Source organism: Chiloscyllium punctatum, chromosome 20, assembly GCF_047496795.1.
Source record: "Chiloscyllium punctatum isolate Juve2018m chromosome 20, sChiPun1.3, whole genome shotgun sequence".
Lineage (NCBI taxonomy): Eukaryota > Metazoa > Chordata > Chondrichthyes > Orectolobiformes > Hemiscylliidae > Chiloscyllium > Chiloscyllium punctatum.
Window position 1 is genome coordinate 90,493,823 of NC_092758.1, and position 21,573 is coordinate 90,515,395.

General features: G+C 44.3%; 1 protein-coding gene across 6 annotated transcripts in view; it reads left to right on the top strand.

Moving 5' to 3' along the window:
* n4bp3 (NEDD4 binding protein 3) overlaps nt 1-21,573 on the top strand; it is a 129,251-nt gene that overhangs the window by 100,058 nt on the left and 7,620 nt on the right. For 5 of the 6 annotated variants that reach the window (XM_072591203.1, XM_072591205.1, XM_072591206.1 and 2 more), the window contains exons 2-3: nt 12,167-12,619; nt 16,597-17,418. In XM_072591203.1, the coding sequence (XP_072447304.1) occupies nt 12,206-12,619; nt 16,597-17,418 (1,236 nt within the window). In that variant the 5' untranslated portion in view covers nt 12,167-12,205. Of the gene's footprint in view, nt 1-11,407; nt 11,429-12,166; nt 12,620-16,596; nt 17,419-21,573 lie in introns of those variants that run through there. The other variant, XM_072591207.1, reaches the window with a different exon arrangement.

Genomic DNA, 21,573 nt, shown 5'->3' on the forward strand with positions numbered 1-21,573 from the left:
CTGGTCAAGAGATTCTTCCTCTTCTTGGTCCTGCATGGCTTCTCTCTTGGTTTGAGATTGTCTCCCCTTATTCTAGATGCACCAAGCAGTGGGGACAACTTACCTCTATCCCTTTTGGTATAGTGTGGGTTTTAATAATATCGCCTCTCGTTCTTTGAACCTCAAGACAATGCAGGCCCCAGTCTGATCAAGCCCTCCTTTATAGGACAGTTCTGCCTCTTGTACACAGGTGAAGCTTAAAGTTGACACGACCAAAAGCTCTGCACACTGAGTGCGGCCTAACCAAATATCCATACAACTGAAGCAAGGCTTCACCCAAGTCCTTCGGTGATAAAGACATGTTCACCTTTAATAGCTTCTAGTATATCAACTCAATCTAACCTCTGATCATTTCAGAAATACTCTCCACCTCTCTACCTCTCTTCTTACCAAAGTGAATAGTCACCTCACTTTGTTCACATTCCATTCCATATTCTTGCTCACTCAGTAACTTTGTCCAAATGCTCTTGAAACTGCTTTGCATTTTCCTCACAGCACATATGTTGTCCTCCCATAAATAACTGTGACTGAAGTAGTGATCCTTTACCTCACTAGTCACAGTCTGCTGGGAATGACCTACTTGTTCTGATCTTGTTCTCTGTCTGTTAGTCAATCCTGATCCAATCCACTATCTTCCAGCCCAACACGGCGGCACGGTGGCACAGTGGTTAGCACTGTTGCCTCACAGCGCCAGAGATCCGGTTTCAATTCCCGCCTCAGGCGACTAACTGTGTGGAGTTTTCACGTTCTCCCCGTGTCTGCGTGGGTTTCCTCCGGGTGCTCCGGTTTCCTCCCACAGTCCAAAGATGTGCAGGTCAGGTGAATTGGCCATCCTAAATTGCCCGTAGTGTTAGGTAAGGGGTAAATGTAGGGGTATGGGTGGGTTGCGCTTCGGCGGGGCGGTGTGGACTTGTTGGGCCGAAGGGCCTGTTTCCACACTGTAAGTAATCTAAACAAAAACAGAAATTGCTGGAAAAGCCCAGAGGAAGGGTCACCGGGCCCAAAACATTAACTCTGATTTCTCTCCACACATGCTGCCTGACTTGCTGAGCTTTTACAACAATTTTGTGTTTTTCTTTCTGATTTACAGCATCTGTGGTTCTTCCCATTTTTATCTTCAAACCTAAGTGCTGTAATTTTGCGAACCAACTTCCAGTTTCTTCATCTTGCCTTCTTTAAAAAAAAATCAACTTTCATTTTGTGCTGTATCAAATATTAAACAGTAATTCCACTGAAGGAATTTGAGCGAGTTTGAGTGTTGACAGTGAGGGAGGCTGACCCCATATCAGTGCAGATACATCACTAACCCATGGCTGCTTCAGGGATTTGTCATTGTAACTGTGTGTGTGTTAATTCCGCACTCTTGCTCTGTCAGAATCACTAACACTTCAGCTGTCCTATGGCAGAGCACTGCTGATCGCTACAAACATTTACAGCGAAATGTGAACATTACATCAGGTCCTCAGCATTAATAAGAAAACAAAGCTTTGGGTGTGAATTGGGTTAGCCTTCTGTTTCAGGTTTGAATTTCATTTTGATTTGTTGGCCTGCTCTAAAGTTCCTTAATTATGAGTTTGGACAATCTATTGCCTTTCCTTGCTTATATTTACAGTTCAAAACTATCTACAGTTAACAATTGGCAGTTGCATTAGAGGCTGTTGGGTGGCTGACTTGGAAAATGAGGGAGAAAAGAGACACTCTGTGTGGTAGGATTATTCTCTTTGACTTCTGAATGTTGTTAATTAATGGATTGTTGTGTAAACCAGAGATAGATGGAGCAAGCACAAAGTTTTCCCTCACTCACATCCTGCTGATTTCTCTGAGCATTTGGATTTCTTAGTTACAATTTTCTCAGACAGAGGGTCAAAAGACTTCTACTAATTTCACAATCTTACTTGAATTTCCAAAAGCAAGGGCTGAATATTTAGGCAATTCTTCTCCCTGATGAGAAGCTAACTATTGTCCTTGATCGGAGGGAGGTGGTTGGTCAATGTCATTGGGCAAGGGTGAGCCTGTCACTTTGACCCAAATTAATAACCGGGACCCTCAGCATTGACGATACAGTGTGTAATTCCGTCAGTACGTATCTCTGGTGATTTAATCCATTGGTCAAAGGTTAAAGAGAGGGTGATGTGATCAATAAAGAGACTATATTTCCTTCCTCTCTGTCTGCCTGGACACTGAGGATTGGAATGGGTTTAAAGAAACAACTGGAAAGGAGCTACATGTTAGTGTTGTTCTCGGGGTGAACACTCTTTCAGCTCAGGTGTTTGCTTGCATCCAGTCAAGTCCTCTACTAAAATCTGAAAGAACTGTGGATGCTTAAATCAGAAACAAAAACAGAAGTTGCTGAAAAAGCTCAGCAGGTCTGGCAGCATCTGGAGCTCTGAGGAAGGGTCACTGGACCTGAAATGTTAACTCAGGTTTCTCTCGCCAGATGCTGCCAGACCTGATGGAGTTTCTCCAGCAATTTCTGTTTTGGCTTTCGAACGTGTAGCTGAGCTTTAAGGACCTTGTGCACTGTGAAAGCACAATGGCCAGCCTAGGCTGGCTGTGTCCAAGTGAGCACTGAAGAACACAAACTAAAAACCAGGAATTCCGTCCTGTATCGATGCACAAGGTGAGTGTGTCCCTGTGAGCTAAGCCACCAGCCAGGAGCATATACATCTAGGTGTTCCTGAGCTCCAAGCTGAGGTGTGGAAGTGGAGTCTATGTTGGTTGAAGAGCCGGCGTGATGGTGAGGTGAGGCTGATAGTTTGTCGATGCCAATGTACATAGGTGAAGGGTCAAAAAGGATAGTGGCCATGGAGCATGCTGGGAGGTTGGAGTGAAGCAGCAATTGGATGATGTTTAGGGCAACCAGTGGTCCCTGCTCCGATTGCTATCTCCCACTTCAATGGTATCCAGCTTCTTGGGTAAGGGCGGAGAATTGGACGTGCTGTGGAAAGAAGGTGAGCTGGGGTTTTAATGAGGTGCAAGCACTTGGAAACAAGATCACTGCCACTCAGTGACAAAATCCTGAAGTTGTTCCATCAACGCTCCAGGGAAAAATCTCAAAGTTTTTCCTTGATCTTTGTAGTTCTGATTTTTTTTCCCATTCTTTCTGTACTCTCCCACCCTTTTCACTGCAGGTCTCATCATAGCATGGAGGAAACAAAACTCCCCTGGTTTCTGTTATTGTCTGGTCTTGGGTGGCTCGGTGGAGGGCAGGGTCAAAGGTTTCTTGGGTCTTATGTCCTTGCAAGCACTCCAGAAATGTCAGGTACTGGCCGGTTGAACAAAAACATACCTATTTAACCCTTGCATCAGCTCACTCTAACATTGCTACACTTGGCATTGAAAGAGTCTGTCTGTCTGTCTTTCTCTCTCTCTCTCTCTCTGTCTCTCTCTATCGCTATCTCTCTCTCTCTGTCTGTGTGTGTGTGTCTGTCTCTCTCTGTCTGTCTGCGTGTGTCTGTCTCTCTCTGTCTGTCTGTGTCTCTCTCTCTGTCTCTCTCTCTCTGGATCATAACATTGGGTGTCAAAATTGAGTTTGTTTATTGATGAAGGGCTTTTTACAGTATGATTACCGGACAACTTCTTGTCCACTTGACCTTTTTGTGGTGATTAGCCACTCCAATCTCAGAGGATAATTCTCTAGATGTGATGGGTTACACCAGCAGTGAAGAGGATGATATTTGTTGGATGCTTTGCTATCAGGCAAGCACAGATTTAAACAAGAAGAAACAAGCAGTTGAATTTAGTTTGAGAGAGGAGATCATGTCAGAGTGAAGTGAGACCCAGTGATAGGATACATTTCAAAGAATAGTAATATTTGAAGAATGAACTCAACAGAACCGGCAGGAGAGGAGAGTGATGTCATTGCTGGCAGATGTTGGTGGTGGTGAGTACCAGGTGTTGGCACTTGCTGTGGGAGGGTGTTGCGAACTTGCACATGGCCTGGTGGTGAAATTTTGCAGATGATTCCAAAAATAGTACCATTCATTAAACAGAAGATTAAAGGAAACCGAAACGGATTTGTCATGGGCTTGAGCAATAGGTTCAAAACTGGCAAATGGAATTCAGTGTCATTGCCTGTGATGTTTTAAGCCAAAATGATTTACAGAGTATTAAATGACTTTGGATGTACTTGGTTAAGCATTAGAACCTTGGGATAGAGTCATAGAGATGGACAGCACGGAAACAGACCCTTCATTCCAACCCGTCCATGCCGACCAGATATCCCAACCCAATCTAGACCCACCTACCAGCACCTGGCCCATATCCCTCCAAACCCTTCCTATCCATATACCCATCCAAATGTCTCTTAAATTTTGCAATTGTACCAGCCTCCACCACTTCCTCTGGCAGCTCATTCCATACACGCACCACCCTCTGCGTGAAAAAGTTGCCCCTTGGGTCTCTTATATCTTTCCCCTCTCACCCTAAACCTATGCCCTCTAGTTCTGGACCCCCCACCCCAGGGAAGAGACTTTGTCTATTTACCCTATCCATGTCCCTCATAATTTTATAAAACTCTGAGGCCACCCCTCAGCCTCCAACACTCCAGGGAAAACAGCCCCAGCCTGTTCAGCCTCTCCCTATAGCTGAAACCCTCCAACCCTGGCAACGTCCTAGTAAATTTTTTCCAAATCCTTTCACGTTTCTCAACATCTTTCTGATAGGAAGGAGACCAGAATTGCACGCAATATTTTAACAGTGACCTAACCAATGTCCTGTCCAGCCGCAACATGATCTCTCAACTCCTGTACTCAATACTCTGACCAATAAAGAAAAGCATACCAAACACCTTCTTCACTATCCTATCTGCCTGTGACTCCACTTTCAAGGAGCTATGAACCTGCACTCCTAGGTCTCTTTGTTCAGCAACACTCCCTAGGACCTTACCATTAAGTGTATAAGTATTAAACTCCATCTGTCACTTCTCAGCCCATCTAATCAAGATCCCTTTGTCATCTGAGGTAACCCTCTTCACTGTCCACTACACCTCCAATTTTGGGGTCATCTGCAAACTTACTAACAATACCTCCTATGTTCGCATCCAAATCATTTATATAAATTATGAAAAGTACCGACCCTTGTGGCACTCCACTGGTCACAGGCCTCCAGTCTGAAAAACAACCCTCCACCACCACCCTCTGTCTTCTACCTTTGAGCCAGTTCTGTATCCAAATGGCTAGTTCTCCCTGTATTCCATGAGATCTAACCTTGCTAATCGGTCTCCCATGGGGAACCTTGTCGAACGCCTTACTGAAGTCCATATAGATCACATCTACTGCTCTGCCCTCATCAATCTTCTTTGTTACTTCAAAAAACTCAATCAAGTTTGTGAGACACGATTTCCAATGCACAAAGCCATGTTGACTATCCCTAATCAGTCCTTGCCTTTCCAAATACATGTACATCCTGTCCCTCAGGATTCCCTCTCCAACAACTTGCCCACCACCGAGGTCAGGATCACTGGTCTATAGTTCCCTGGCTTGTCCTTACCACCCTTCTTAAACAGTGGCACCATGTTTGCCAACCTCCAGTCTTCCGGCACCTCACCTGTGACTATTGATGATACAAATATCTCAGCAAGGGGCCCAGCAATGACTTCTCTAGCTTCCCACAGAGGTCAAAGGTACACCTGATTAGGTCCTGGGGACTTATCCACCTTTAACAGTTTCAAGACATCCAGCACTTCCTCCTCTATAATATGGAAATTTCAAGATGTCACCATCTATTTCCCTACATTCTATATCTTCCATATCCTTTTCCACAGTAAATACTGATGCAAAATACTCATTTAATATCTGCCCCATCTCCTGCGGCTCCACACAAAGGCCGCCTTGCTGATCTTTGAGGGGCCCTATTCTCTCCCTAGTCACCCTTTTGTCCTTAATGTATTTGTAAAAACCCTTCAGATTCTCCTTAATTCTATTTGCCAAAGCTATCTCATGTCCCCTTTTTGCCTTCCTGATTTCCCTCTTAAGTATACTCCTACTGCCTTTATACTCTAAGGATTCACTCAATCTATCCTGTTGTAACCTAACATATGCTTCTTTCATTTTCTTAACCAAACCCTCAATTTCTTTAGTCATCCAGCATTCCCTATACCTACCTTTCCTTTCACCTTGACAGGAATATACTTTCTCTGGATTCTTGTTATCTCATTTCTGAAGGCTTCACATTTTCCAGCCGTCCCTTTACCTGCGAACATCTGCCCCCAATCAGTTTTTGTAAGTTCTTGCCCAGTACCGATAAAAATTGGCCTTCCTCCAATTTAGAACTTCAACTTTTAGATCTGATCTATCCTTTTCCATCACTATTTTAAATCTAATAGAATTATGGTCGTTGGCCCCAAAGTGCTCCCCCACTGACACCTCAGTCACCTGTCCTGCCTTATTTCCCAAGAGTAGGTCAAGTTTTGTACCTTCTCTGGTAGGTACATCCACATGCTGAATCAGAAAATTGTCTTGTACACACTGGTTTTGATGAGGATATTTCCAAAAGGGATAAAACAGTGATTAGGTTTTTGTCATGAGTTTAAACTGGAAAATTCAAGATGTAACATTTAATCAACATGAAGGTGGACACCTCCGTTAGATTATAATGTACAGCTGTCAGAAGCGTTCTGAAGGTTTGGCTGTCATCGAGGATACATTCTGATAGAAGGAAATACAAATACCAAAGACTTGGCAAAAAATATATTTTTGTTGGACTCTGCAATGATGGGGTGATTATTGCAAAAAAAAATTGCAAACCATTGGGACAGGGGATATTGATGCAGATGGTGTCCAGTAACGGAGGAAGTTGTTGAATTCTGTTACAGGTTGAGTCATTCAGAATAAACCTGTATTGGCCTGTTTCTGTGGATAAGTGCTTTTGTATTTTTCAGTTAATCTGAACATCTATGTCAAAGTAACTGGTCAGATTTCTAGGCTACGATGCAATGTCTCTAACTGTCTTCTGTCCAATTACATATACAGCACAGAAACACAGCCAAGAAATCGAAGCTGGTGTTCATGCTGCTTTATTCAACCCTGTCACCACCTCCTTCAATTCCTTTCCCTTCATATGCTCGCCTAGCTTTCACTGATACATGTCGTACTCCATTCAGTCCGTTTCATATTCTGACCACTCTCTGGGAACAGTTTCTTGAGTTCCTAATTGAATTTATTGGTTCTTGGATTTTGGTTTCCCAGTTCTGGACTAATTGGAAACATCATCTGCACATCAGCCCTATTCACTTCTACCATAGTTTGAAATATCTTTATGACTTCGCCCCTTGGCAGTCCTGAGGTGGCATGGTGACTCAGTGGTTAGGATCACTACCTCTCGGCGCTGGGGATTCAGGTTCAATCCCAGCCTCAGGTGACTATCTGTTTGGAGTTTTCACATTCTCCCCATGTCTGCATGAATGTGTTCTGGCTTCCTCCCACAGTCCAAAGATGTGCAGGTGACAATGGATTAGCCATGGGAAATGCAGGGGATAGGGTAGAGGGGTGGGTCTGGTTGGGATGCTCTTCAGAGAGTCTGTGTGGATTTGATGGGCCAAGATGTCCCCTTCCACACTGCAGGGATTCTATGACTCTTTGGAAAAGATGTGAAGTTAATTAGGCCCCTGGCCCCCAGTGGAACTTTTGGACCCAGACTTGAATTTGTGTTGATGGTATGAAGCTCTTCGGAAATGGAAGAGTGATCCTAAGGCAGAAGGAGAAAAACTGATTTTCTCCACAAGACATTGCAATTGTTTGGCTTGATTTCCAAGTTGTCTTTCTGGATGAAGTTGATGAAAGGTCTCACTGCTCTGGATTGATATTTACCCTTTTGGGTTACCTGACCTTCCTGTGAAGGGAGGTCTATCTCTGTACCACACTGTCAGCCAGTGACAGTGTCTAGTTTTAGGGTACTGTACAGTTTGCTATCATCTCCAGTGACATTTGGATCACTTTTTAAACTGATTAGCTTCCTATCTGAAGTAGCAAATTAATACTGGAGAGTTTTCCATTGAGCTGTGTAATGTACATGAAACATTGATTTCCTGTTCGTGGAGTAGATTGTTGAGTATAGGAGTTGAGATGCCATGTTGAGGTAGTGTAGGACATTGGTGAGGCTCGTCTGGAGCACTGTGTTCAGTTCTGATCACCCTGTTGTAGGAAGGATATTATTAAATTAGAGAAGATTCAGAAAAGATTGACCAGGAATGGAGGATGAGAGTTATAAGGAGAGGCTGGATAGGCTGGGATGTTTTTCACTGGAGCATAGGTGGTTGAGAGGTGACTTTATAGAGGAGCAGCTGGAGATCAGAGTCAAGATTCCTCTGGGTACTCCTGTTTGCTCCCACAGTCCAAAGATGTGCAGGTTATGTGAATTGGCCGTGCTAAAATTCCCGTAGTGTTAGGTGCAGTGGTAAACGTAGGAGAATGGGTCTGAGTGGGTTGCTCTTCGGAGGGTCGGTGTGGACTTGGTGGGCTGAAGGGCCTGGTTCCACACTGTAAGGGATCTAATCTAATCTAAAGTGTGTGGTGCTGGAAAAGCAGAACAGGTCAGGCAGTATCCGAGCAGCAGGGGAGTCTGTTTTGAGCATAAGCCTGATGGAGGATTGGTGCCTAAAATGGCGACCTTCCTGCTCCTCAGAGTCTGCCTGACCTGCTGTACTTTTCCAGCACCACACTCTCAACAGGTGACTGTATAGAGGTTTATGAAATCGAGGGGCATAGATAAGGTGAATGACAGGTGTCTTTTCCCTACGGTGGGAGATTTCAAGATTCGGGGGCATACTTTTAAGGTGAGAGGAAAAAGATTTTTAAAAGACATAAATGGCGATTTTTGTGTGTGAAATGAATTTTCAGAGTAGGTGGTGGGTGCAAGCACAGTTACAGCATCAAAAAGACATTTGGATAAGTTCCTGAGTAGAAAATGTTAGGAGGGATATAGTCCAAGCACAGGCAGTGGGGCTAGTTTAGTTTGGGATTATGGTTGACATGGACTGGTTAAATCGAAGGGTCTGTTTCTATGCTGTATAACTTTGACTGTGTGAAGACCATTTCTTAATCAGACATACTAATTGGTGGTGCGTTTCCTAAAGATGATAAAAGATTCATGGAAATGTGATAAACTAACTGGGAAGACACTGTTGATAATCGTTCCCCATTGTTCTACAAGCCATCATCAGGATTTTATGTACTTTTGCATTTAACAAGACCACCAAAATGATGGGGTTTTCTGATTGCCTCTAACTCAAGCAAAAACAATTCACATCATTAATATGATAGAATTCTGTTTATTGGGACCTGAGAATAGGAGCAGAGAAAGGGAGTATTTCTAATCTGATACTATACACATTAAACTACACCCCTTCATAGACTCCAAAGAGACACATACGCACGCTGTATTGTGATTAAGACAGATAAAAAATGAAGGGTTTTAACATAGATACTACAGAGTATATACAGGGTCAACAACATTCTAAAAAATCAAACAGCAAGGTGAAAAGTTATTTTTTCAGTCTGTTTGATTTGAACAATGGTGACCCGCTGCTCTCTACAGGGTAACAGTTGATCTTTGATGGTAGATCAGGTGGACCTAGGTCTTATTATTTTAAAATTCTTTCTTCTAAGCTTTCTTAACTTTTCTACTTTTTCCAACAAGGGTTGGGGGTAGAGAGGGGAGAGATGGGTGCTTTCTGACTGCAGGCTCTGGGTGTTTCTCTCCTCTGCTGCTCTGCAACTTCCAGCTTTTTAACACTTAGCCCAACCAATCAAGAGGACTGACGTGGGGAAATTTTTTTTTAACTCTCGGCTCTCAATACCAGTGAATGCTCGTGGCTTCAAAAAGCAAATTAAATCAAATTGCCTGGCTCCAAACATTTACGATTTTCGAACTGTAAAATTTTAGTATTTCAGTTACAGTTGTCTACATTCCAGTTTATAGTCACCAAAAAGAAAACAATTTGGTACCTTATAGATGTGTGTAGCCTGGAGAACTGTAGAGGAATGGCAATGGCCAGCCTCCTCTGTCAGCTCTACAGTGGCATTTGCTGATCAGTCAAATTACGCACTCTAAGAAAGACTGGGGGGGGATTTGAATCTGTTACCAGCTCCATGTTCTAGTCCTCTGCTGAACCTGTCAAGGATTGTTACTTGAGCAGAGTAGGAGATGTATCTGCAACGTTCTGGTATAATCAAATTCAGAACACTCAGAGATGATAAAACTGGCTTGTTTCACATAATGCAACAAAAACCCATCTTTTGCTGCAAAGAAATGGAACATAACATCAGTTAACACCAGAATCCACGAGCATGTGGGAAGTTGGTTTGATCTGTAACCATTGTGCCTTGTACTCCGTTAATTGCATTGCTGGGTAGTTCCTCTGTGTGTGATTTTCGTTATTATTGGAGCCCTCAGTCTCTGGGTGCAGGTGGATTATGGTTTTACTGTTTATGCACCTTCTATTGCAGAGGCTGCAATACAGGTAATTGGTGAAGAAGCATGAAGTGACGATATTGTAGTGCTCAGAAAAGGAGTACAATTTATTTCCAGTATTTCGGGGGAGTTTCTGACTGAACGGTTTATAAAAATGCATTAACAGCTCTGTTTTCCTGGTAGTTTATTTCCCTTTTATCTCATGTCCGGATGACATCAACTGCGTTTCCTAGGTGCTGTTGTCTAGTTACTGATAGCCAGCTAGTGCCTTACCCAATATTCATTTCATGTGTCCCTAGACTATTTGACTACTGAAGGAATCACACCCCACTTTCATCTATTGTCCATACCTGCACCTTTTTGTCAGCAGGAACCATAATGCTGAAGGTGAGAGTTTGAACTGACCTCATTCGTTCACTCCCTCCATTCAGTTGGCACACTTCTGAAGAAGAAATTATTTTTTAAAATGTTTTTGTTTAATTGTTTACCTGACGAAATAAGGAATAGAACAGATCTGAAATTCTGCAAATTCCATAGCAGCCCCTTCCAAACCCATGACCATTAGAAGGACAAGGGCAGCAGATACATGGGAACACCACCCCCTGCCAGTTCACCTCCAAACCACTCGCCACCCCGACGTCGAAATGTATCACTGTTACTTCAGTGTCGTTAGGTCGAAATGCTGGGAATGTATCTTTAGCAGCACCGTACCCACAGCATATCCACTCCCTAAGAACTGAAGTTGTTCCAGAGGCAGTTCATCACCAGAAGCTCCAGGCCTGTTAGGGATGAGTAATAGAACATTAGCCTCGACAGGGTCACCACATCACTTCAACAAAATCGAAAAGCAACTATTCATCGCTGATTCTTTCCACCCTGAAGATTGAATTGAGATAGGAATAGATCAGCTGGAACATTGTGGCTACTTCCTTAAGGGCAGCTTTGGTGATTAATTTATCCTACAAAATGTGCCTCCCAGGTAAAAGTTTTTTTTTTAACTATGCTTTTGAAGGATAGTATGGCAAAGGCAGTAATTAGAAAAAGAGTTCAAACTTTGTGAAGGATGATCATTTTGTTTCCCGTTCACTATGTAATAAGAGCCCATTCATGTTTTGTTTCCTCTGACGAATAAAAGCAAGCCATCTCCAGTCAGAGAGGCACACAGCTTGGAATCAGACCCTCTGGTCCAACTCATCCATGCTGACCAGGCTTCCCAAACTAAACTCCTCCCATTGGCCTGCATTTAGCACATATCCTTCTGAACCTTTCCTATTCAGGTCCTGCTCAAATATGAGCTGGGAAACTTAATTACTTGCTGGTAATTAATTACTTGCAAACACTGTGGCATCTGTAACTTGAGGCTGCATACGTTCAGGAGTTAATCTATGGGGAAGATTGTAATGAGTGTTATTGTAGTGAACACTGTGTGTTAATTATTATGTTTAACTCAAGACTGAGACTGAAATGCAGTAAAAAAAAGGCTAGTCACATGCAGTATGGAAACAGACCCTTCAGTCTAACTTGACAATGCCGACCAGTTTCCCAATCCCTTGCCTGCGTTTGGCCCATATCCCTCTAAACTTTTCCTAACCATAGATCTATCCAAATGCCTTTGTATATTGTGTGATGATTGATGATATGCATTGCATTCTTACCTTAGTCTGCATTGCCTCCATCCTTAATTTGCGCTCTAAATCATCTCTTTTCTTCCTTCTAGTGTTGCTCTTGAGCCTCTTCCTTGGATTCCTGAGGGTCCATGGCTACAATCCAAACCTTGTCCACATCCAGTGATCACAGCAACCATTGCAACGACCTGTCTTCTTGTTCCCCAGGCAACAAGTGCATCATGGGAAGTGTTAGTAGTCTAATGGCTGACAAACGGGACCTCCTCAGTGATGGCCTGAAGAGCAGCAGAAATGGGAATGCTTACAACATCAGGCAGCCAGACGGGCTGCTTAAAAAGGGGTTAAGCCAGAGAGAGTTACTGAACTACCTGAACAGCACGAAAAAGGGAGCAAAGGCTGAGAAAAGGATCGCATCTGGGAGTTCTTCCATGGAACGCTGTCGAAAGGATGGCCAACGTGAGATTTATGGCAAAACATCTTATAAGGATGGGAAGGAGATCGATTTGTCAAAGAGTTCACTTCCAGTTGGAGGGAAATTTGAAAAGGTACTTTTAAACACAGTACTGAAGCTCTGATATTGGAGGGTGAACCCAGAACTTATCCTGGAGAGCACCACAGCAAATTCCCTACCAGTCTGAAAAACACGCAGCCACCATCGCCCTTGGCTTCCTGTCACTGAGCTGGTTTTGTATCCATTGGGTGTGTGTGGAGTTCCTTCTAAAATCCCATACATGGATTACCAATTGCAGCCTCGAGATTAACCTTCTCTGTTACCACCTTCAGTCAGACATGCCTCACCCATTCTCAAATACCCACTGGCTGTCTTGCTTAATCAATGTCTTGTCCCTGATAGTAAAGCTATTAGAAGCAGGAACAGGAGTAGGCCATTCAGCCCCTCATGTCTGCTCTGCCATTCAATAGGATTATGGCTGATCCGATAATTCTTGCATCCATTTTCCGGGCTTTTCCCAACTGATCCAGAATCTACCTATCTCAGCCTTAAAAAATATGCACAGGGACTCAGCCCCCACAGCTCTCTGTGGCCAGGAGTTCCAAAGACACCCAACTCTGAGACAAAACAAATTCCTCCTCAGCTCGGTCTTAACTTGGTGTCCCTTTACTCTGAGACTATACCCTCTGGTCCTAGACTCTCCCATGAAGGGAAACATCTTTTCAGCATTGACCCTGTCAAGCCCCTTAACAATCTGATATGTTTCAATGAGATCGCCTCGCAGTCTTCTCAACTCCAGTGAGTAGAGTTCCAGCCTGCTTAGCCTTTGCTCGTAAGACAATCCCTCCATACCAGGATCATCCCAGTGAAGCTTCTCTGAACTGCCTCCAATGAAATGACCTCTCCCCGTAAATAAGGGACAAAACTGCTCTCAGTTCTCTCGGTGTGATCTCCCAGCACTTTATCCAGTTGCAGTAAGATTTCCCCACTCATGTACTCCAACCCCCTTGAAATAAGAGCCCATATTCCATGACCCTTCCTGAATACCTGCCGCCCCTGTGTGCTCGCTTTCTGTGTTTCGTGCACAAGTCCCTTTTGTGTTGCAGCTTTCTACAATTTTTTCTCCGTTTAACTAATACTCTGTTCTTTTGTTCTCCATTTCAAAATGAGCAACTTTGCATTTTCCCACCTTGCACTGCATTTGCCAATGTTTTCCCTTCTTAATTAATCTCTCAGTATCTCTGCATAAACTGGATGTTTGCCTTTCCACCTGTTTCCAATACTGAGGGGGGGTGGGGCGGGGTGGGGGGGGTGTCTAACCTCGAGTTGCCTTGTTTCTGCTTTATCCCTTTGTTGAACACTGGTGTGACCTTCGTGGTGGTATTTTCCCAGGTGACCATTCCTGCTTTCATGTGGTATTTATTACCTCTATGGCTACATGGTGCTGAGTAGGGGTTTTTGAGATGTTTCACTGCCACCAGTCCTCCTTTACCTTTGCTTTATCGTGGACCTGTCCAGTGATTTGTGGTTAAGGCGACCCCACTGCACAATATCGACAGAAGAGCTGCTGCTCCTGGTTAGCTTGGAGACTTCTTATATGATAGCACCAGGTACAACTACATTAGGTCAGCTACAATTATCAGGGCCTTAGGAAACTGATAAGGAATCCTCCAGAACTCTTAAAAACCTCAGCTCCCTGCAAAAGCGAGAGTAGAGCTCCTCATCTTCACCCACAGACTGTGACATCAGTAGAAAGGCTAGAGTCATTTTAATATGAACATTTAACCCTTATACAGCAAACGTATAATCAAGAGGTCCACATATTTGATGTGATAGCACACACTAAGTAATAGAAATGTAATGCAACAGGTGTACCCATCACTGTTCGAGTTTATTTACAGCTTAAACCATTTAAATAAGAATGCAACTTTGCCTGATGTAAAGCCTACAGGCCAGAGGGCCCCTCTCACTCGCACCCTCAATTGACTGCTCGGATATCACGGCAGGTCGCAATATTTGAGGAGAAATTGATTCAAAATTGAATTAGCTGTGGATTTTCCATGTAGCCATTCGAGTGAACAATAAGTACATTTACGTTGAGATAAATACATTTTAAATCCTGTAGTAACTGGACAGAATCATACAGAAAACCCCATGGTATTTGAGGTGTATAATTTTGAGACTTTATTGAGAGTGCTGGTTAAAACCGAGTTTGCCGTACAACATGAGCAAATGTCCAGAACTCCAGCACCACCACTCTATCCAATGAGGATTAAAGAATTGTAACCAGTGTCTCTGTCTCTGCTGTTTCTGCTTCTTTCAGCAGACAAAGCTGCATTCCACCCAGTCCAGGGAACATAGCAATTTCCAGTTTTCTTTTAGGTGCATCCTCTTGATACACTTGTTACCTTGTCGATAATACCTGGCTCTTTTGACACAATCTTTCACACCATTTGTATGCATTGCGAAGATAGATGCGAGATATTCAATGAATCCTTCCTGTCATGTCTTCTACTGCTCCATATCAACATATTATGGTGAAATACCTTTAACTTGGGAGGGGATTGGGGGAGCGTGCAATGCAAAATATATCTGCTTTGATCCCTAAAGAATAGCCAAAGATCCTGGTGCCTGTTGGATGATTGAATACAGCAAGACAGGCTTTGCAATTTGATGCAATTCATTATTTTGCAAGTACACATGTGCACATTGACACCTGAAGGAGTGAGAAAGTCACATTTTCAGACTGTAAAATGTTAAGAGCATTGCAGACAGAAAAGAGGTAATTTAAGATTCCCAGATGTTGGTGTTTAGTAAGAACTTGAAAGTTTAATTACATCAAGAGAAAAACCAGTGAAAGTTAAAAGTGACTATTCCAGACAGTCTCAGTTGGGATTCAGCTATGATGGAGGATCTCATTTGCATGGAGACACAAGTAATTATGGTAATAAAAATGCAAATAACAGCTCGACTCTATTTCAGAAAGTCGGACCTTTGACAGGTGACAAACATGTTGCTGAAACAACAACATCTATCATCTCCTGTCCTGAATATTGCTGCCATTATTAAGACGAGCAGGAAGAGTATGCTGCTGAGCTTTTGTTGTAATCGAGCTGATGGTATGTGAGAGAGTCTTGTCCCAGAACTGAGTGTATAGTCTGGGAGGTCACTGCCTGGGTATGTCCATGTAATCCACGCTACTGTTATGAAAAGTTCAGGAGTTGGGAGATCATGTTGTGGCTGTACAGGGCATTGGTTAGGCCACTATTGGAATGTTGCGTTCAATTCTGGCCTCCTTGCTACAGGAAAGATGTTGTGAAACATGAAAGGGTTCAGAAAAGATTTACAAGGATGTTGCCAGGGTTGGAGGATTTGAGCTACAGGGGGAGGCTGAACAGGCTGGGGCTGTTTTCCCTGGAGCGTCAGAGGCTGAGGGGTGACCTTATAGAGGTTTATAAAATCAGGAGGTCAGAAGTCACATGACATCTGGTTATAATCCAACAGGTTTATTTGAAATCACAAGCTTTCAGAGTAGCACTCATGATTTCAACTAAACCTGTTGGATTATAACCTGGTGTCATGTGACTTCTGACTTTGTCCACCCCAGTCCAGCACCAGCACCTCCACAACATCATAAGAGGCACAGCATTGATAGGATAAATAGACACAGTCCTTTCCCTGGGCTGGGGGAGTCCAAAACTAGAAGGCAGGTTTAGGGTGAGAGGGGAAAGATTTAAAAGAGACCTAAGGGGCAATGTTTTCACACAGAGGGTGGTGCGTGTATGGAATGAGCTGCCAGAGGAAGTGGTGGACACTGGTACAATTGCAACATTTAAAAGGCATCTGGATGGGTATATGGATAGGAAGGGTTTGGAGGGATATGGGCCAGGTGCTGGCATAAGGGACTAGATTAATTTAGGATACCTGGTTGGTATGGACCAGGTTGGCTCTGTTTCTGTTCTGGACATCTCGATGATTGTGACTCTAATAGCAATGCAGTGAAGTGTGCCTGTTCAATGTAATCCCATTGATATTGACTCCTGTCTCACCCACCTTGTCTTTTCCTCTCAGTCTCGGTTCCGATCCTCTGCCTTCAGGCCTGTGGTGCCAAAGAACTTCAGTTCGATGCAGAATCTGTATCCACAGCAGAGCAGGGAGCTATCTGACAGCACTACCAGCCTCAATATCAGCCTCAGCAAGGCCAGCCACTCATCCCGGAGGAACGGAGAGGAAAAGCAGGAATACTTCAGGAGTTCCAGCCAAGAGGAAGACATGTCCGACTCCGGACGGAACTCCATGACGAGTCTCCCTCCATGTGGAATGGGTCTGAAGCATCATTTTGGGCAGATCAGTGCTTCCATGGGTCAGATCAACCACATTGGGTCAAGTTACACTGATGGAGCTCCCAAGGCAGGGGTGAGCTCAGACAGTGGCCGTTTTTCCTGTAAGAGCATGGCCGTGCTGAGCCGGCTAAACCCCCAGGGCCACATGTCACCATCCTGTGAGCTTTCCAGGTCCATGGAGGATGTGGTCCGGGAGCTGGAGGAACGGCTCCACGAGAAGGAGGTGGAGCTGAAACACGTGAGGAGGAATTTGGATGAGAGCGAGGACGCCATTGCCCAGGTGTTTGAGGATAAGCAGAGGCTGTGGGAGAGGGAGATGGATGAGCTGAAACGTGTCTATAGCAGCAAGCTGCGCCAAGTCAGTCAGCAGGCACAGTGTACCCAGCGGAGCCTGCAGCTCCAACTCTTTAAGGTACAGCAGGAGAAGAGGAAGCTGCAGGAGGACTTTGACAAGTTACTGCAGGAATGTGAGCAGCTCAAAGGCCAGTGTCCATCCTACAGACAGGAGCAGGATGACCTAACCCCAAAACTTGAGGAGAGCAAATGGGAGGTAGGGCTGTTTATAACTGGCATTTTATTATTTACCATTTGTTTCCTGTTTTAAAAAGTGACCAATGGGGAAGCTGAAATTAGTGAGCCACCTCTTCCTCTTTACTGGTATTAGTTTCTGGATGAAGTGGTACATGCCGTTTTTAATAAAAGCTTAGTTTATCTTTCCATTCGGATCATAGACTTCCTGCAGTGCACATCGAGGCCATTTTGCCCTTCAAGTCTTCACAGACCCTTCGAAAAGCATCCCACCTAATCCCTATTGGCAATCCATCTAACCTGCACTTTGAACAGTGGGAGGAAATCCATGCAGACATGAGGAGAATGTGCAAACTCTACACATGAGGCGGGAATCGAACCTGGACCCCTGGCACCGTGAGGCAGCAGTGCTAACCATTGAGCCACCATGCCCTCCATCCATCCTATAAGCAGGTTGTGATGGATAAGTAAGTCCATGGTGCAAAGAGGTTCACTTTTTTAAATTGAAAAATCTGTCCATGAAGATATGATGAAAGAGCCCAGTACTGTATGTGATTGCTGTATGTGATAGGATGGCTCAGTGGTTAGCACTGCTGCCTCACAGCACCAGGGTCCCAGGTTCAATTCCAGCCTTGGGTGACTGTCTGTGTGGAGTTTGTACATTCTCCCCGTGTCTGCGTGGGTTTCCTCCGGGTGCTCCGGTTTCCTCCCACAGTCCAAAAATGTGCAGGTTAGGGTGAATTGGCCATTCTAAATTGCCCCATAGTATTAGGTGAGTTAGTCAGGGGTAAATATAGGGTAAGGGACTGGGTCTGGGTGGGTTACTCTTTGGAGGGTTGGTATGGACTAGTTGGGCCAAATGGCCTGTTTCCACACTGTAAGGATTCTAATTTAAGAACAAAGAAAATTTACAGCCCAGGAACAGGCCCTTCGGCCCTCCGAGTCTGAGCTGATCCAAATGTACTGTCCAAACCTGTCGCCTAATTCCTAATCATCTGTATCCCTCTGCTCCCTACCTCCTCATGCATCTGTCCAGATGCACTTTAAATGAATCTACCGTGCCCACCTCTACCATCTCTGCTGGCAGCACGTTCCAGGCGTCCACCACCCTCTGTGTGAAATACTTGCCACGTGTATCCCCCTTAAACTTTTCACCTCTCTCCTTGAAAGTGTGACCTCTCATTATTGAATCCTTCACACTGGGAAAAAGCTTATCTATCCACCCTGTCTATACCTTCATGATTTTGTAGACCTCAATCAGGTCCCCTGTCAATCTCCTTTTTCCTAATGAAAACAATCCTCATCTACTCAACCTCTCTTCATAGCTAGCACCTTCCATACCAGGCAACATCCTCATAAACCTTCTCTTGCACCCTCTCCAAAGCGTCCACATCCTTTTGGTAATGTGGTGACCAGAACGGTACACAGTATTCTAAATGTGGCCGAATCAATGTCTTGTACAGTTTTAACATGACTTGCCAGCTCTTATACTCAATACCCCATCCGATGAAGAAAAGCATACTATATGCCTTCTTGACCACTCTATCCACCTGTGCAGCAACCTTCAGGGTACAATGGACCTGCACTCCCAGATCTCTCTGCTCATCAACTTTTCTAAAGGCTCTTCTGTTTACAGTATAGTGGGAGAATTAGACCTTCCCCAAAATGCATCACCTCACATTTGTCTGGATTGAACTCCATCTGCCACTTCTCCGCCCAACTCTCCAGTCTATCTATATCCTCCTGTATTCTCTGACAGTCCCTTATGCTTTCTGCTACTCCACCAATCTTCGTATCATCTGCAAACTTACTGATCAGACCAACAGTGCCCTCTTCCAGACCATTTATGTATATTACAAACAACAGTGGCCCCAACACTGATCCCTGTGGAACACCACTGGTCACCTTTCTCCATTTCGAGAAACTCACTTCAACTACTACTCTCTGTCAGTTGTTGCTCAACCAGTTCTTTATCCACCGAGCTAGAACAGCCTGCACACCATGTGACTTCACTTTCTCCATTAGTCTACCATGGGGAACCTTATCAAATGCCTTACTAAAGTCCATGTATATGACATGTACAGCCCTTCCTTCATCTATCAACTTGGTCACTTCCTCAAAGAACTCTATTAAGTTGGTAAGACACAATCTTCCCCCGCACAAAACCATGTTGCCTATCACTGATAAGCCCATTCTTTTCTAAATATAAATATATCCTATCCCTCAGTACCTTCTCCAGCAACTTTCCCGCCGCTTACATCAGGCTCACTGGTCTGTAGTTACCTGGAATCTCCCTACTAGCCTTCTTGTACAGGGGGACAACATGAGCAACTCTCCAGTCATTCGGCATTTCACCTGTATTTAAGGTTGCTACAAAGATATCTGTCAGGGCCCGAGCTATTTCCTCTCTCGCCTCCCTCAGCAACCTGGGATAGATCCCATCCGGTCCTGGGGATTTGTCCACGTTTCGCCTACCCAATACATCCTCCCTCATCATGTCAACGTGATCCAGAGTAAACAAGCTTCTATCTCTAATCTCAGCATTCTTCACATCCCTCTCCTCAGTGAATGCTGATGCAAAGTAATCTTTGAGAATCTCACCATTTTCTCAGGTTCAACACACAGCCTTCCTTCCTTATCCTTTAATGGACCAACCCTTTCTCCAGTTTCCCTCTTGCTTCTTCTATAAGTATAAAATGCTTTAGGATTCTCCTTAATTCTGCTCGCTAAAGTTATTTCATGACCCATTTTAGCCCGCTTGATTCCTTGTTTAAGATTTGTCTTACTCCCCCGATATTCGTCCAAGGGCCCGTTCTGTTCTTAGCTGCCTGCACCTTATGTATACTTCCCTTTTCCTCTTGGCTAGTCATACAATTTCTCCTGTTATCCACGGTTCACGAATCTTGCCTTTCCTATCCTTTGCTTTCAACGGGACATGCCTATTCTGCACTATCTTGAACCTATCTTTGAAAACCTCCCACATCTCACATGTGGACTATCCCTTCAAGTAGCTGTGTCCAAACTACATTTCCCAGCTCCTGCTGAATTTGGATATAATTGGCCTTGGCCCAGTTTAGTACTGTTCCCTTCGGACCACTCTCATCTTTGTCTACGAGTATTCTAAAACTTACAGAATTGTGATCACTGTTCCCAAAGAAATCACCCACCGCAACTTCTACCACACGGCTTTGCTCATTCCCCAACACCAGGTCAAATATGGCCCCTTCCCTCGTCGGACTATTGACATACTGTTCTAGAAAACTCTCCTGGATGCTGCTTATAAATTCTGTCCCATCCAGACCTCTGACGCTAAACGTACCCCAGTCAATGTTGGGAAAATTAAAATCTCCCATCACCACTACCCTGTTGCCTCGACATCTTTCCATAATCTGTTTATCTATTTGTTCTTCTACCTTACACTCACTGTTGGGAGGCCTGTAGTACAGCCCCAACAATGTAATTGCGCCCTTCTTATTTCTCAGCTCCACCCATAATGTCTCACTGTTCAAGCCCTCCATAATGTCCTCCTTTAGCACAGCCGTGATATCTTCCCTGACCAGCAATGCAACTCCACCCCCTTTTACATCCCTCCCTGTCCTGTCTGAAGTGTCTATATCCTGGAACATTTAGTTGCCAATCATGCCCTTTCTTCAACCAAGTCTCTGTGTTTGCAATAACGTCATATTCCTAGGCACCAATCCAAGCCCTAAATTCATCTGCCGTACCCACTATACTCCTTGCATTAAAGTATATGCACTTCAGGCCACCAGTTCTTTTGTGTTCATCTGCTCTCTGCCTACTCTTCCCCTTCTTAATGCTAACTTCATGATTCTTACAGTCTCCAGTTTCCACGTCGCTATCTACTTGTCTTCTCTTCTGGTTCCCAGCTCCCTCCAACAGCAGTAGCAAAAGCTCCCCCCAAGGACATTAGTTCCAGTCTGGTTCAGATGAAGACCGTCCAATTTGTAATAGTCCCACCTTCCCCAGAACTGGTCCCAATGTCTAACAAATCTGAACCCCTGAAGAAGGGCTTATGCCTGAAACATCGATTCTCCTGTTCCTTAGATGCTGCCTGACCTGCTGCGCTTTTCCAGCAACACATTATTCAGCTCTGATCTCCAGCATCTGCAGTCCTCACTTTCTCCCAGTCTGTATAGCACTGATCAGTAGGGTTAGG